The sequence below is a fragment of the Chiloscyllium punctatum genome, chromosome 33 (assembly GCF_047496795.1).
Source record: "Chiloscyllium punctatum isolate Juve2018m chromosome 33, sChiPun1.3, whole genome shotgun sequence".
Classification (NCBI taxonomy): domain Eukaryota; kingdom Metazoa; phylum Chordata; class Chondrichthyes; order Orectolobiformes; family Hemiscylliidae; genus Chiloscyllium; species Chiloscyllium punctatum.
The window spans coordinates 4,115,596-4,132,325 of NC_092771.1; the positions used below are offsets into that span (position 1 = coordinate 4,115,596).

Sequence of the window (16,730 nt, forward strand, 5' to 3'; positions counted from 1 at the left end):
CAAAGAGACCTTGGAGTGCAGGTTCATAGCTCCTTGAAAGTAGAGTTGCAGGTAGATAGGATAGTGAAGAAGGCGTCTGGTATGCTTTCCTTTATTGGTCAAGAGTGTTGAGTACAGGAGTTGGGAGGTCATGTTGCAGCTGTACAGGACATTGGTTAGGTCACTGAGGATAGACAGTCTTTTCCCTGGGGTGGGGGAGACAAAACTAGAGGGCATAGGTTTAGGATGAGAGGGGAAAGATATAAAAGAGACCTAAAGTGCAACTTTTTCACGCAGAGGGTGGTACGTGTATGGAATGAGCTGCCAGAGGAAGTGGTGGAGGCTGGTACAATTGTAACATTTAAAAGGCATTTGGATGGGCATATGAATAGGAAGAGTTTGGAGGGATGTGGGCCAGGTGCTGGCAGGTGGGACTAGATTAGGTTGGGATATCTGGTCAGCATGGAGAAGTTGGACCGAAGGGTCAGTTTCCATGCTGTACATCTCCATGACTCTATGAAGGCACAGACTGTTATTGGTGTGTATTTCACCTGCCCCCTCAAACATCCCTCAATGCCTATTATTGATGTAAGAGGAAAGACCAGTCAGCAGTCTCCATCAGAACTTTTGACTATCTAATCAGTCAGAGCTACGTTTAGGTTAATGCTCACCTCGCAACTATGTAGCAGCGAAAGGATTTTGATTAGCAGTGCGGATACAAATTACTGCAGGGATACCAAGGACAGTCAGATTCAAATCAATAAATGGACTGTATGTAGAGCAAAGATCTGATTGTCTTTCTACGGTGTTGGATGGCTGATGGTAAACTAATGAAGAAAGTGAAGTCCCATAGTGTGCAGGGTGTTCTAGCTAGGTGGATAAAGAACTAGTTGAGCAACAGGAGACAGAGTAGGAGTTGAAAGGAGCTTCTTGAAATGGAGAAAGGTGACCAGTGGTGTTCCACAGGGATCAGTGCTGGGGCCACTGTTGTTTGTGATATACATTTGTGATAAATGATCTGGAAGAGGACACTGTTGGTATGATCAGCAAGTTTGCAAATGAGGCAAAGATTGGTGGAGTAGCAGAAAGCATAGGGGACTGTCAAAGAATACAGGAGAATATAGATAGACTGGAGAGTTGGGTGGAGAAGTGGCAGGTGGAGTTCAATCCAGATAAATCTGAGGTGTGATACATTTCAGGATTTCTAATTCTAGCATAAAATTATACAGTAAATGGAAGAGCCTTTTGGAAAAGTTGATGAGCAGAGAGATCTGGGAGTTCAGGTCCATTGTACCCTGAAGGTTGCTGTACAGGTGGATATGGTATGCTTGCCTTCATTGGATAGGGTATTGAGTATAAGAGCTGGCAGGTCATGTTAAAATTATACAAAACATTGGTTCGGCCGCATTTAGAATACTGTGTACAGTTCTGGTCACCACATTACCAAAAGGATGTGGACGCTTTGGAGAGGGTGTAGAGAAGGTTTACGAGGATGTTGCCTGGTATGGAAGGTGCTAGCTATGAAGTGAAGTTGAGTAGGTTAGGATTGTTTTCATTAGAAAAAAGGAGATTGAGGGGGGAACCTGATTGAGGTCATGAAGGGTACATACGGGGTAAATAGAGATAAGTTTTTTTTACCCCAGGGTGAAGGATTCACTAACGATTGGTCACGCTTTCAAGGTGAGAGGTGAAAAGTTTAAGGGGGATACATGCAGCAAGTACTTTACACAGAGGGTGATAGGAGCCTGGAATGTGTTGCCAGCAGAGGTGGTAGAGACAGGCACGGTTGATTCATTTAAGATGCGTCTGGACAGATGCATGAGTAGGTGGGGAGCAGAGGGATAAAGATGCTTTGGAATTGGGGAACCAGTTTAGACAGTGGATTTTGATTGGCTCAGGCTTGGAGAGCTGAAGGGCCCGTTCCTGGGTTGGAAATTTTTTTTGTTTCTTTTTGTTTATTTGCTCATTTGCACAAGTGAAACTTGTGACAATAGACAAATTGAATTGTACCATTTAAAAAAAATAAATCAGTTACTGCTTAAAATTTGAAGTTAGGCTGAACCATGCAATTAGAGCTTGTATGCACAATGTCAGAAACCAACTCAGCCTCCATGGTGCTGCCACTTTTAAGTGTTTTCTACAGTCATTCAAGAGCCTTCTGCAAGGTGTCCTTAAGAATTTCAGCACTACAGGGTTTCCGCAGCTATCAAGCACCACAGATTGCGTCTGGGTCAGAGCATTGAAAGGCTGTACAGTGGAGTAGGTTCTGATGTAACATGATAGTCCTGTTCTCATGCATTCTCGCTTTATAAGAAAATTGTGCAATAGCCATGCCATTTAAACAAACGGGGCCGGAATCTCGTTATAGCCAACACAGGTAAGAGTAGTTTGTGTTCTACAAATAAAGGTCTAAATTCTTTAATCGCATTAAAGCCAATTAGATTTGAAAAACCGTGTTATAGCAGAACTGACTGAATCATTGTGTCAAAAGCTGCAAATCAATGCATGAACAGATATTTGGGCATGGGATATAACAGATGGATTGGATCTTAGCAACGATCTTATGCTGAGAATGCTGAATTGTGCTGTACTCTTGTACCTTAAGCTTCAACTCTTCCCCAAGCATAAGATTCATTTTAATAGCGTGAGGAATTTGTTATCAGTCATTTTTCTGTAGTTTGATGTTGTCAGAACTTTCACTCAGATTATAGTGACAGAAGACGAAACATTTTGTTGGACACTACTAATGCACAATGAAATGAAATATTTTCAAACTCTGGTTTATTTATCCTCAGACCATAATTCCGATCATGTCTGAATGTGTGATTTTTCACTCCTGTCTACCTGTTGTGGAGGCTGTCTGGCCCCACCACAGGTGCGGGTCTCTGGTCAAGATCAAATGTGGCTGCAAAGTTCAGGAATTGGAAGGGGAGAGGCCATTCTTCAAAGCTGGGTACTTAATTGGGATTAACTGTCTAATTTTCTGCCTCAAATGCAACTGATGGAGAAAATAGATCAAGGAAATGTTCTATTATTTTGTGCCTTTAGCACCATATCAACATAGGGAAACTATAATTTCTCAGTTCATGTGAGAGAGTCAAATGGCTGATCTTTACTGAATAAAATCAGAATTTGCTGAAGAAGCTCTGGTCTGGCAGCAGCATTTGTGGAGAGAAAGCAGTTAATATTTTGAATTAAACTGCATTTAATTCAATGCAAGTAAGGCTGATGACATCAGGGCATGTATTGGAACATGAGATTGAGGTCTCATGGCTATTACAGAACTTTGGCTGAGGGAAGGCCAGGACTGGCAGCTCAATGTTCGAAGTTTCCGATGATATAGGAATGTGAGAAAGAGAGATGAGGAAGTGGTCCTTTTTGATTAAGGAAGACATTATGACTATAAGTAGAATATTTCTGAGGGCTCATCCCGTGAAAATATATGGTTTGAAATTAGAAATAAGAAAGGGACGATCACCTTGTTGGGATTGTATTGTAGTACTCCAATAGTCAGAGGGAAACTGAAAAGCAGGTGTGAAGAGAAATCTCCGATACACGCAAGAATAATGACGTTGTAAAGTAGATTTTAACTTTCCAAATATTGACTGAGACTGCCATAACGTTAAAGGCTTAGATGGTGAAGAATTTGTTAAATATGATTTTCTATTAAAATTTTCTTCAATATGGAAGTGTTCCCACTAGAGAAGGAGCACACCTGGATGTACTCTTGGGAAATAAGGCAGGGCAAGTGACTGAAGTGTTGGGTGGGGAGCACTTGAGGACTAATGATCATTATACTATTAGTTTTAAAATAAATATGTAAAAGGATAAACCTTCCTAAATGTTCAAGTTCTTATTGGAATAAGGCAAATTTTAATGGTATGAGGCAAGCTTTCAAAAGTGTAATAAAGAGTTTGGGGCACTCTGTTACAGTGAAAGGTAAGGCTGATAAGATTAGGGAACAATGGAGTAATAAAGATATGAAGGTTCTAGTGAAGAAAACATAAAAGAATCATAGATAACAACTGGGATCAATTGTATCTCTTGAACTTAGAGTGCAGGGGCATTCTTAAGAGGGAAATCAGGAAGACAAAGTGGGGATATGAGGGAGCCTTCACTGCTTGGATTAAGTATAATCCAAAGAGATTCTGCAGGTACATTAAGAGCAAAAAAGCAATTAGAGAGAGTGCGGGGGGCCCCTTAAAGATCAATGAGATCACTGTGTTGAACCTCTGGACATGGGTGAGATATTAGATGAATATTTTGCATCAGTTTTTACTGCAGAGGAAGAAATGAAGGCGAAAGAGTTTGGGGGAAATAAATATTGGTATTTTGAAAACAGCTCATGTTACAGAAGAGGTCTTAGAAAACAAAGGTAGATCAATTTCCAGAACCTGATTGTGTATCCCAGGACTTTGTGGCAAGTTAGGGAGGAAATTATAGGGCCCCTAGCAAAAATATTTTTATCATCTGAAACCATGGATGAGATATTGTGGGGTGGCCTTTATTTAAGAAGATCACCTGTGAGTCTGACATGTAAGATGTGTATACATTTTGAGAGGCAAGGAATGATTAGGGATAGTCATCATGGTTTTGTGAAAGGGAAATCATGTCTGTCAAACTTGGATTTGGTTTTTTGAGCAAGTAACCAAGAAGATTGAGGGTATAGTGGTAGACATTAGTGGTAGGGCGGCACGGTGGCACAGTGGTTAGCACTGCTGCCTCACAGCACCAGAGACCCGGGTTCAATTCCCGCCTCAGGCGACTGACTGTGTGGAGTTTGCACATTCTCCCCGTGTCTGCGTGGGTTTCCTCCGGGTGCTCTGGTTTCCTCCCACAGTCCAAAGATGTGCAGGGCAGGTGAATTGGCCATGCTAAATTGTCCGTAGCGTTAGGTAAGGGGTAGATGTAGGGGTATGGGTGGGTTGCGCTTCGGCGCGGCGGTGTGGACTTGTTGGGCCGAAGGGCCTGTTTCCACACTGTAAGTAATCTAATCTAATCTAATCTAAGAACATTGTTTACTTGGACTTTAGTAAAGCCTTTGACAAGGTTCCGCATGGGAGACTAATCAGTGAAGTTAAATCACGTTGGATTTGGGGTGAGCTTGACAATTGATTTGATGGTGGGAGGCAAAGTTTGGTGGTGGAGGGTTGTCTTTCAGAAAGGTAGTGATTACCAGTGATGCACCACAGGGATCAGTACTGGGGCGAGTTTTGTTTGTCTTTTATATTAATAATTTAGATGAGAATATAGGAGGTGTGGTTAGTAAGTTTGCAAATGACACAACAATTGGTGGTATAGTGGACAGGGAAGAAGGTTGTCCAATGTTACGAAGAGATCTTTGATCAATTGAGTCAATGGAGTGAGGAGTGGCAGATGGAGTTTAATTTGGATAATTGCAAGGTCTTACATTTTGGTCAAACAAGCAAGGGCAGAACTTACAAAGTTAATGGTAGGGCCCTGGGTTGTATTATAGAACAGAGAAACCTAGGGGTTCAAGTTCATAATTCTTTGAAGTTTGCATCACAGGGTGGTTAAGGCAGCATTTAGGATGCTAGGCTTCATTGCTCAGACCATTTGAGTATAGGAGTTGGGAAATAATGTTGAGGTTGTACAGGATGTTGGTAAGGCTTCTTCTGGAGTACTGTATGCCATTCTGGTTTGGAAGGATGTTATAAAATTGGAGATGGTTCAGAAATTATTTACCACAATGTTGCCAGGAATGGAGGGTTTGAGTTTGGAAAAATAGGCTGTGACATTTTTCATTGGACTGTAGGAGGTTAAGGGGTGACTTTATAGAGGCTTATAAAAATGATGAGGGGTACAGATATGATGAATAGCAACGGTCTTTTCCCTAGAGTAGGTGATTGAATTCCAAACTAGTGGCATATTTTGAACGAGAGGAGAAAGATTTAAGAAAGAAGAGTGGCAATTTTTTTTGTTTTTTACACAGTTGTTTGCACATGGAATGAACTGCCAGAGGAAGTCGTGAATGCAAGTGCAATTTAAAAGACATTTGAATAAGTACATGAACAGGAAAGTTTAGAAGGGATACATGCCAAAAAGGCAGATGGGACTAGTTTAGTTTGGGAACATGGTTGGACAAGGCATTGGTGAGACTGCACCTGGAGTATTGTACACCGTTTTGGTTCCTTTATTTGAGGAAAGATGTAATGGCATTGGAGGCAGTTCAGAGGAGGATCACCAGATTGATCTCAGAGATGAGGGGTTTATTGTTTGAAGAGAGATTGACCAGTTTAGACTTATCCTCTCTGGAATTTAGAAGAATGAGGGGAGATCATTGAGATATTCAAGATGATAAAGGTATGGATAAAATTGACATGGACTGGATGCTTTCTCTTGTCAGGCATTCTAGAATAAGAGGCCATAGTCAAGGGAGAAGAGTTAGCAAATTTAAAACAGTTGAGAAACTACTTCTCCCAAAGGGTTGTGAATCTTTGGAATTTGCCACCCCAAAGTGTGGTGGATGCTTGGGCAGGGTATATTTGAGTCATAGAGATGTGCAACATGGAAACAGACCCTTCTGTCTAACCTGTCAATGCCGACCAGATATCCCAACCCAATCTAGTCCCACCTGCCAGCACCTGGTCCATATTCCTCCAAACCCTTCCTATTCATATACCCATCCAAATGCCTCTTAAATGTTGCAATTGTACCAGCCTCCACCATCTCCTCTGGCAGCTCATTCCATACAAGTACCACCCTCTGCGTGAAAAAGTTGTCCCTTTTATATCTTTCCTCTCTCACCCTAAACCTATGCCCTCTAGTTCTGGACTCCCCGACCCCAGGGAAAAGAGTTTGTCTATTTATCCTATCCATGCCCCTCATAATTTTCTAAACCTCTATAAGGTCACCCCTCAGCCTCCGACGCTCCAGGGAAAACAGCCCCAGCCTGTTCAGCCTCTCCCTATAGCTCAAATCCTCCAACCCTGGCACATCCTTGTAAATCTTTTCTGAACCCTTTCAAGTCTCACAACATCTTTTTGATAGGAAGGAGTCCAGAATTGCACGCAATATTCCAACAGTGGCCTAACCAATGTCCTGTACAGCTGCAACCTGACCTGCTAACTCCTGTACTCAATGCTCTGACCAATAAAGGAAAGCATACCAAATGCTGCCTTCACTATCCTATCTACCTGCAACTCCACTTTCAAGGAGCTATGAATCTGCACTCCAAGGTCTCTTTGTTCAGCAACACATTACCATTAAGTTTATAAGTCTGCTAAGATTTGCTTTCCCAAAATGCAGCACCTCGCATTTATCTGAATTAAACTCCATCTGCCACTTCTCAGCCCATTGCCCCATCTGGTCAAGATCCTATTGTAATCTGAGATAATCTTCCTCGCTACACCTCCAATTTTGGTGTCATTTGCAAAATTACTAATAGTACCTCTTATGCTTGCATCCAAATCATTTAAGTAAATGCCAAAAAGTAGAGGGCCCAGCACCGATCCTTGTGGCACTCCACTGGTCACATGCCTCCAGTCTGAAAAACAACCCTCCACCACCACCCTCTGTCTTCTATGTTTTGAGCCAGTTCTGTATCCAAATGGCTAGTTCTCCCTGTATTCAATGAGATCTAACCTTGCTAATCGGTCTCCCATGGGGAACCTTGTCGAATGCCTCACTGAAGTCCATATAGATCACATCTAGTGCTCTGCCTTCATCAATCTTCGTTGTTACTTCTTCAAAAAACTCAAACAAGTTTGTGAGACATGTTGACTATCCCTACCCAGTCCTTGCCTTTCCAAATACATGTACATCCTGTCCCTCAGGATTCCCTCCAACAACTTGCCTACCACTGAGGTCAGGCTCACTGGTCTATAGTTCCCTGGCTTGTCCTTACCACCCTTCTTAAACAGTGGTACCACATTTGCCAACCTCCAGTCTTCCAGCACCTCACCTGTGACTATCAATGATACAAATATCTCAGCAAGAGTCCCAGCAATCACTTCTCTAGCTTCCTACAGAGTTCTCGGGTACACCTGATCAGGTCCTGGGTATTTATCCACCTTTAACTGTTTCATGGCATCCAGCACTTCCTCCTCTGTAATCTGGACATTTTGCAAGATGTCACCATCTATTTCCCTACACTCTATATCTTCCATATCCTTTTCCATAGTAAATACTGATGCAAAATATTCATTTAGTATCTCCCCCATTTTCTGTGGCTCCACACAAAGGCTGCCTTGCTGATCCTTGAGGACCCCTATTCTCTCCCTAGTTACCCTTTTGTCCTTAACATATTTGTAAAAACCCTTTTGGATTCTCCTTAATTCTATTTGCTAAAGCTATCTCATGTCCCTGTTTTGCCCTCCTGATTTCCCTCTTAAGTATACTCCTACTTCCTTTATCCTCTTCTAAGGATTCACTCGATCTATCGTGTCTATACCTGACATATGCTTCCTTCCTTCTTTTTCATAACCCAACCCTCAATTTCTTTACTCATCTAGCATTCCCTCTACCTACCAGCCTTCCCGTTCACCCTGCCAGGAATATAATTCCTCTAGATTCTTTTGAGGAGGAATTCAACAGATTTTTAAATGATAATGGCTGAAGGGTTACGGGGGAAGGCAGGAAAATGGGAGTGAGGATTTTGTCAGCCAAGGTTGAATGTTGGAACAGACTCAATGGGCTGAATAATCTAATTCTGCCCGTACATCTTATGAACTAATGGACCGAAGAGGCAGTTCTGAAGAGTCCCTGGACTTGAAACGTGTTAATTCCACTTTCTCTCCACGGATGTTGCCAGATCTGAGTTTCTCCAGCATCTTTGTTTGCTTCAAATTTCCAGCATCTCAAGTTCATTGTTTTATTTTTGTGGATGATGTTGACTTTTTGTTCCTTCATTCTATGTTTGACTCGTACTTAATTTACATTTTTCTTGTGAATAATGATAGCAACATTGGTTATTTTAATCTTGTGGTTTACTTCCCCTCTGTTTGTTCAGGAGTCGGTTACCATTACCTACGATCACAAAATGCAGAAATAGCTCCCTGGTCATGTTGTGTTCCTGGTACCTGAGCGAGCGTGAAGCCATTGACACCTGCTGAAAATGTAATATTTTCAGAGATGTGAACAAAAACTATCGAATGTGGTATCAAAAATTCATAAGTTTTGCAGTAAGTCAAGAACTGGCCTTTATTCCAAATTATAGAAATTTATTGCCCCAAACGACAGAAGTCCAGTTTCATTCTACTATAATCCTATGATCAAAAGGATCCTAGCCGCCTTAAAGAAAATACAGCGAGGAACAGGAAAACCTACCCAACTACATGGAGGTTTGAAATATTTATAGTATTTAGCTCGTTGCTAATGGAAATAGCTGGAGAATAACTAGATAGGAAGGAGTACAAGTTTTTTTTACGCTTGTTCAGCTTCCTTTTGTTGCAAATAATATTAAACTATTTTATAAACCGCAATAAGCACAGAAAAGCTGTCTGACCTACAGTAGTTCCAACTTTTAGGAGGAGACCGCTCTTTTTAAAGTGGAAAGTTTCTTTAACTAGCTCGCTGAAGTTTTGAATAAATACCAGCGGCTCAACGGGGGCAACATTTGAGAAAGTCATTATTTGGATACAAATTGTGTATGTGGAAAGGCAAGAGAGTGCCATTAGAGAATGGTGCTTTCTTGAAGGGCCGATGCATGCACGATGAGCTCAATAGTCACCTCAGAATTTGTACCATTTCTGTGATTTCGTTCCATCGATATCTACGGCATTTCCCCACTCACCTGAAACCCCTCCGACCCGCCCTCGATGACCCGCCTTATTACACTCGGCCCCGCCCTCGATGACCCGCCTTATTACACTCGGCCCCGCCCTCGATGACCCGCCTTATTACACTCGGCCCCGCCCTCTATGACCCGCCTTATTACACTCGGCCCCGCCCTCGATGGCCCACCTTATTACACTCGGCCCCGCCCTCGATGGCCCGCCTTATTACACTCGGCCCCGCCCTCGATGACCATAAGACCATAAGACATAGGAGTGGAAGTAAGGCCATTCGGCCCATCGAGTCCACTCCGCCATTCAATCATGGCTGATGCGCATTTCAGCTCCACTTGCCAGCGTTCTCCCCGTAGCCCTTAATTCCTCTAGACAACAAGAACCTATCAATCTCGGCCTTGAAGACATTTAGCGTCCCGGCTTCCACTGCACTCCGTGGCAATGAATTCCACAGGCCCACCACTCTCTGGCTGAAGAAATGTCTCCGCATTTCCGTTCTGAAATGACCCCCTCTAATTCTAAGGCTGTGTCCACGGGTCCTAGTCTCCTCGCCTAACAGAAACAATTTTCTAGCATCCACCTTTTCAAAGCCATGTATTATTTTGTACGTCTCTATTAGATCTCCCCTTAATCTTCTAAACTCCAACGAATACAATCCCAGTATCCTCAGCCGTTCCTCATATGCTAGACCTGTCATTCCAGGGATCATCCGTGTGAATCTCCGCTGGACACGTTCCAGTGCCAGTATGTCCTTCCTGAGGTGTGGGGACCAAAACTGGACACAGTACTCCAAATGGGGCCTAACCAGAGCTTTATAAAGTCTTAGTAGTACATCTCTGCTTTTATATTCCAACCCTCTTGAGATAAGAGACAACATTGCATTCGCTTTCTTAATCACAGACTCAACCTGCATGTTTACCTTTAGAGAATCCTCGACTAGCACTCCCAGATCCCTTTGTGCTTTGGCTTTATTAAGTTTCTCACCATTTAGAAAGTAGTCCATTCCTATATTCTTTTTGCCAAAGTGCAAGACCTCGCACTTGCTCACGTTAAATTCCATCAGCCATTTCCTGGACCACTCTCCCAACCTGTCTAGATCCTTCTGTAGCCTCCCCACTTCCTCAGTACTACCTGCCTGTCTACCTAACTTTGTATCATCGGCAAACTTTGCTAGAATGCTCCCGGTTCCCTCATCCAAATCATTAATATATAATGCGAACAGCTGTGGCCCCAGCACCGAACCCTGCGGGACACCGCTCGTCACCGGCTGCCATTCTGAAAAAGAACCTTTTATCCCAACTCTCTGCCTTCTGTTAGATAGCCAATCCTCAATCCATCCCAGCAGCTCACCTCGAACACCATGGGCCCTCACCTTGCTCAGCAGTCTCCCGTGTGGCACCTTATCAAAGGCCTTTTGAAAGTCCAGATAGACCACATCCACTGGGTTCCCCTGGTCTAACCTACTTGTTACCTCTTCAAAAAATTCGAACAGGTTTGTCAGGCATGACCTCCCTTTACTAAATCCATGTTGACTTGTTCTAATCAGACTCTGCTCTTCCAAGAATTTAGAAACCTCATCCTTAATGATGGATTCTAGAATTTTACCAACAACCGAGGTTAAGCTGATTGGCCTATAATTTTCCATCTTTTGCCTTGATCCTTTCTTGAACAAGGGGGTTACTACAGCAATCTTCCAATCGTCCGGGACCTTTCCTGACTCCAGTGACTCTTGAAAGATCTCAACCAACGCCTCCGCTATTTCCTCAGCCACCTCTCTCAGAACTCTAGGGTGTATCCCATCGGGGCCAGGAGATTTATCAATTTTAAGACTTTTTAACTTTTCTAGCACTATCTCTTTCGTAATGGCAACCATACTCAACTCAGCCCCGTGACACCCTTTAATTTTTGGGATATTACTCCTGTCTTCCACTGTGAAAACTGACGCAAAGTACTTGTTAAGTTCTCCTGCTATTTCCTTATCTCCCATCACTAGGCTCCCTGCATCAGTTTGAAGTGGCCCAATGTCTACTTTTGCCTGTCGTTTGTTTCTTATGTACTGAAAGAAACTTTTACTATTATTTCTAATATTACTGGCTAGCCTTTATTACACTCGGCCCCGCCCTCAATGACCCGCCTTATTACACTCGGCCCCGCCCTCGATGACCCGCCTTATTACACTCGGCCCCGCCTTCTATGACCCGTCTTATTACACTCGGCCCCGCCTTCTATGACCCGTCTTATTACACTCGGCCCCGCCCTCTATGACCCACCTTATTCCACTCGGCCCCGCCCTCGATGACTCGCCTTATTACAATCGGCCCCGCCCACTCCGACCCGGCCCACACCCGCGGACTCGCCCCCTTGTGGCGGCGGTTATTTTTCGATTTTCCCCGTTTCTCCGGGCAAACGGTACGAGCTGCTGATGACCCCCCACCAGCGCGTTCCGTTCCCGCGCGCACCCGCGGCGCGCACTCTCCCGCGGCACCGCTGTCTGCTCTGGCGATGCCCGGTGACTGCCAATCCCGTTCTCTGGGCCCGACCGCATGTTGGGGTCGGAATCGCCGCCGCCGCCGCCGCCTTCTGCTGGCTCTCGGGGCGGCGGAGATGCTCCTCGGGGGTCTGATCGTGGCAGTCAGCTTCGCCGCTCTGGCGCTCACCTCCTCGGCCAGGGTCAGGCATTCATGTCCTTTCTGGGCCGGTTTCTCGGTGAGTGACTCCAGTTTAACCCACTTCATGCCCAGGTTGGCCCATTAACTCGTGTCAGTGTTAAGTATGGCACCGTCATTGTCAGGTTAAGCTGGTTATTACCCAGTTAACCCGCGACTATTTCAAATTAACTAGTGTCAGTGTCAACTGCTGTCTGTTAGGTCGTACAGTGAAGATCTGAACTGAAAACAGTGCTGGAGAAACTCAGCAGGTCCGACATCATCTATAGCGAGCAACAGAGGTAGTGGTTTCAGCCCAGTGTGACTTTTCTTTGAAACTCGTATCAAACTGACTCGGGGAAATGTCAGGTTTACTCTGGTCAGTGTCAAGTTAAACTCAAGTCACAGGTAGGTATAGTCATTTCAGTATAAGGTTAACCTGGGTCAGTGTCAGGTTAACTCTAGTCACTGGGGGGAAGATGAGGACTGCAGCTGCTGGAGATCAGAGCTGAAAATATGTTGCTGGAAAAGCGCAGCAGGTCAGGCAGCATCCAAGGAGCAGGAGAATCGACGTTTCGGGCATCAGCCCTTCTTCAGGAATGAGGAAAGTGTGTCCAGCAGGCTAAGATAAAAGGTAGGGAGGAGGGACTTGGGGGAAGGGGTGTTGGAAATGTGATAGGTGGAAGGAGGTCAAGGTGAGGGTGATAAGGTGAGGGTGATAGGCTGGAGTGGGGTGGGGGCGGAGAGGTTAGGAAGGCGGTGCTAAGTTCGAGGGGGGGGGAGGGGAGGGGAAATGAGGAAACTGGAGAAATCTGAGTTCATCCCTTGTGGCTGGAGGGGTCCTAGGCAGAAGATGAGGCGCTCTTCCTCCAACCGTTGTGTTGCTATGGTCTGGCGATGCAGGAGTCCAAGGACTTGCATGTCCCTGGTGGAGTGGGAGGGGGAATTGAAGTGTTGAGCCATGGGGTGGTTGGGTTAGTTGGTCCGGGTGTCCCAGAGGTGTTCGCTGAAATGTTCCACAAGTAGGCAGCCTGTCTCCCCAATATAGAGGAGGCCACATCAGGTGCAGCGGATGCAGTAAATGATGGGTGTGGAGATGCAGGTGAATTTGTGGCAGATATGGAAGGAGCCCTTGGTGTCTTGGAGGGAAGTAAGAGGGAAGGTGTGGGTGCAAGTTTTGCATTTCTTACGGTTGCAGGGGAAGGTGCCGGGAGTGGAGATTGGGTTGGTGGGGAGTGTGGACCTGACGAGGGAGTCATTGAGGGAGTGGTCTTTTCGCTGCTGGCTGCGGAAACATCTGTCTGTGCCTCTGACTGACTTGAGAGTCCTCTACCACAATCTATTGCTTGGAATCTGACGTGCCCCTCATTACAATACAGCCATTCTTAGTACCAGAAACTTGGCTGTTCGTGTTACATTCCCTTGAAAGTCTGTCAGCAGCGAAAAATCAGAATGGTGTTTTGCCTCCCAGGTGCCAGGATCAAAGGATATCTTAGAAAGGGTACAGAATGTTTTCAAAAGGGAGAGAGACTAGCAGGAGGTCATTGTACAAATTGGAATTAATGACATAGGTAGGGAAAAGAATGAGATTCTGAAGGGAGAACATAGCAAGTTAGGTAGGAATTTAAAAAAGGTCCTCGAGGGTAGAAGTATCTGGATTAGTCCCAGTGCTACAAGCTACTGAGAGTAGGAATAGGAGGAAAGAGAAGATGAATGATGCAGGGGAGAAGGGTTCACATTCTTGGATCATTGGAATCTCTCCTGGGGTAGAAGTGTATAAGAAGGCTGGCTTGCACCTGAATTGGAAGGGGACTAATATAAGGCTCCCCACGGTAGGCTTTTGCAGAAAATACGAAGGCATGGGATTGAGGGTGATTTAATGGTTTGGATCAGAAATTGGCGAGCTAAAAGAAAACAGAGTGGTGGTTGATGGGAAATGTTCATCCTGGAGTTCAGTTAATAGTGGTGTACTGCAAGGATCGGTTTTAGGTCAACTGCTGTTTATCATTTTTATAAATGACCTGGATGAGGGCGTAGAAGGACGTGTTAGTAAATTTGCAGATGACACAAAGGTCAGTGGAGTTGTGTGTAATGCTGAAGGATATTGCAGGTTACAGAGGGACATATATAAGCTGCAGAGCTGGGCTGAGAGGTGGCAGATGGAGTTTAATGTGGAAAAGTGTGAGGTGATACACTTTGGAATGAGAAACAGGAATAAAAAGAGTACTGGGCTAATGGTAAGATTCTTGGCAGTGTAAACAAGCAGAGATCCCATGTCCATGTGCATAGATCCCTGAAAGTTGCCACCCAAGTTGATAGGGTTGTTAAGAAGATATACAGTGTGTTAGCTTTGATAGATAGCGGGATTGAGATTTGGAGCCACGAGGTCATGCTGCAGCTGTAAAAAAACTCTGGTGTGGCTGCATTTAGAGTATTGTGTACAGTTCTGGTCATTATAGGATGGATGTGGAAGCTCTGTAAACGGTTCAGAGGAGATTTACAAGGATGTTTCCTGGTCTAATGAGGAGATGCTGAGAGACTTGAGGCTGTTTTCATTGGAGAGAAGAAGGTTGAGAAGTGACAATTCAGACATATAAGACAATCAGAAGGTTAGATAGAGTGGACAGTGAGAGCCTTTTTCCTTGGATGGTGATGGCTTGCACAAGGGGACATAGCTTTAAATTGAGGCGTGATAGTGTCACAAAGCTGGTCCTTTTTTTTCCAAAAAACTATTCATTTTCTCAAGGATACTATGTCCTTGATTTTTTTCAGAGGGGACGTAAATGGGCCAGGCTCTGATTAGACTAGTTTGGTACAGAGAGGAAAAGGATTTTGAGAGGCTTTTTGTTTGTATGTAAACAGATAAGACTTCAGGCCATGTTTTAGAAGTGACCTGTATAGTGGAAGGGGCGTGGTTAGCTCTCCAGCTGAGCAGTTCAGTCCAGAACTTGTTGGGTGTTCAACAGTGGACTGTGTGAACAGCTGCTCCTTTGTTTTGTTAACTTTGTTTTAAGGGAGTTTGCCTAGTGGGACTGTTATGTATATTTGGAACAGCATAATTAAGTATTGTTTGGATTGACAGTTCTGTAATTGTGTAATTTTGTGAATAAATTTTCGTCTGTTTTAAAACCTGGTAGTCAACCTCGCAATCTTACTCCAGGTAATTTTCACTGTATACTTACTGAAACAAATTGCAAAGTTATGGTCCGAGCTGCTTGCTTAAGAATGTTTTTAGTCCATAACAGCTGATAAAGTACAGATGTCAGAGGTAGTTTCATTACTCAGAGTAGTAGGGATGTGGAATGCACTGCCTGCAACAGTAGTAGCCTTACCAACTTTAAGGGTGTTTAAGTGGCCATTGGATAAACATATGAATGAAAATGGAATAGTGTAGGATAGATAGGCTTCAGATTAATTCCACAGGTTGGTGCAACATGGAGGGCCGAAAGGCCTATACTGTACTGTAAAGTTCTATGTTCTCGTATACTGGCAGGGTGATTTGCTAGAGCTGCTTGGATGAATTTAAACTGGTAAGGTTGGGGTGGGGGCTGGGTGGTGGGACCCAGGAAGATCGTGAGGAAAGGAGATCAATCTGAGACTGGTACACTTGGGAATAGAAGCGAGTCAAGCAGTTCAGGGCAGGCAGGAACAAAGCAGAGAACAAAGTAGGACTGATAAATTAAAGTGTATTTGTTTCATGGCAAGAGGCCTAACAGGGAAGGCAGATGAACTTGGGGCATAGTTGGAACATGAGCCTGGGAAATCATAGCAGTTACAGAGACGTGGCTCAGGGATGAGCAGAAATGGCAGCTTAATGTTCCAATATACAAATGCTATAGGAAGGTTAGAAAGTGGGGGCAAGAGAGGAGGGGGAGTGTTGTTTTTTGATAAGGGATAGCATTACTGCTATACTTAGGGAGGATATTCCTGGGAATACATCCAGGGAAGTTATTTGGGTGGAACCGAGAAATAAGAAAGGGATGATCACCTTATTGGGATTGTATTATAGATCATCACCACCCCCAGGATTGTATTATAGATCACTCCCTCCCTCCCTCCCTCCCCCCTCCATAGGCAGCAGGAAATTGAGAAACAAATTTGTAAGAATAATTGGATGGTTATGGTAGGGGATTTTAACTTTCCAAACAGACTGGGACTGCCATAGTGTTAAGGGTTTAGGTGGAGAGGAATTTGTTAAGTGTGTACAAGTAAATTTTCTGATTCATTATGTGGATGTACCTACTGGAGAAGGTGCAAAACTTGACCTACTCTTGGGAAATAAGGCAGGGCAGGTGTCGGAGATGTCAGAGTGACCATAATTCTATTAGTTGAATATAATAATAGAAAAGAATAGACC

The 16,730-nt window shown here is 44.1% G+C and overlaps 1 protein-coding gene across 3 annotated transcripts in view; it reads left to right on the forward strand.

Annotated features, from left to right (window-relative positions):
* The first annotated feature begins 12,057 nt into the window (after positions 1-12,057).
* Positions 12,058-16,730, forward strand: part of fam189a1 (family with sequence similarity 189 member A1) — a 99,927-nt gene continuing 95,254 nt past the window's right edge. Inside the window, exon 1 of one of the 3 annotated variants that reach the window (XM_072552748.1) lies at positions 12,058-12,434. In XM_072552748.1, coding sequence (XP_072408849.1) covers positions 12,231-12,434 — 204 coding nt within the window. In that variant the 5' untranslated portion in view covers positions 12,058-12,230. The remainder of the gene's footprint in view (positions 12,435-16,730) is intronic. The other 2 variants (XM_072552751.1, XM_072552750.1) reach the window with 2 other exon arrangements.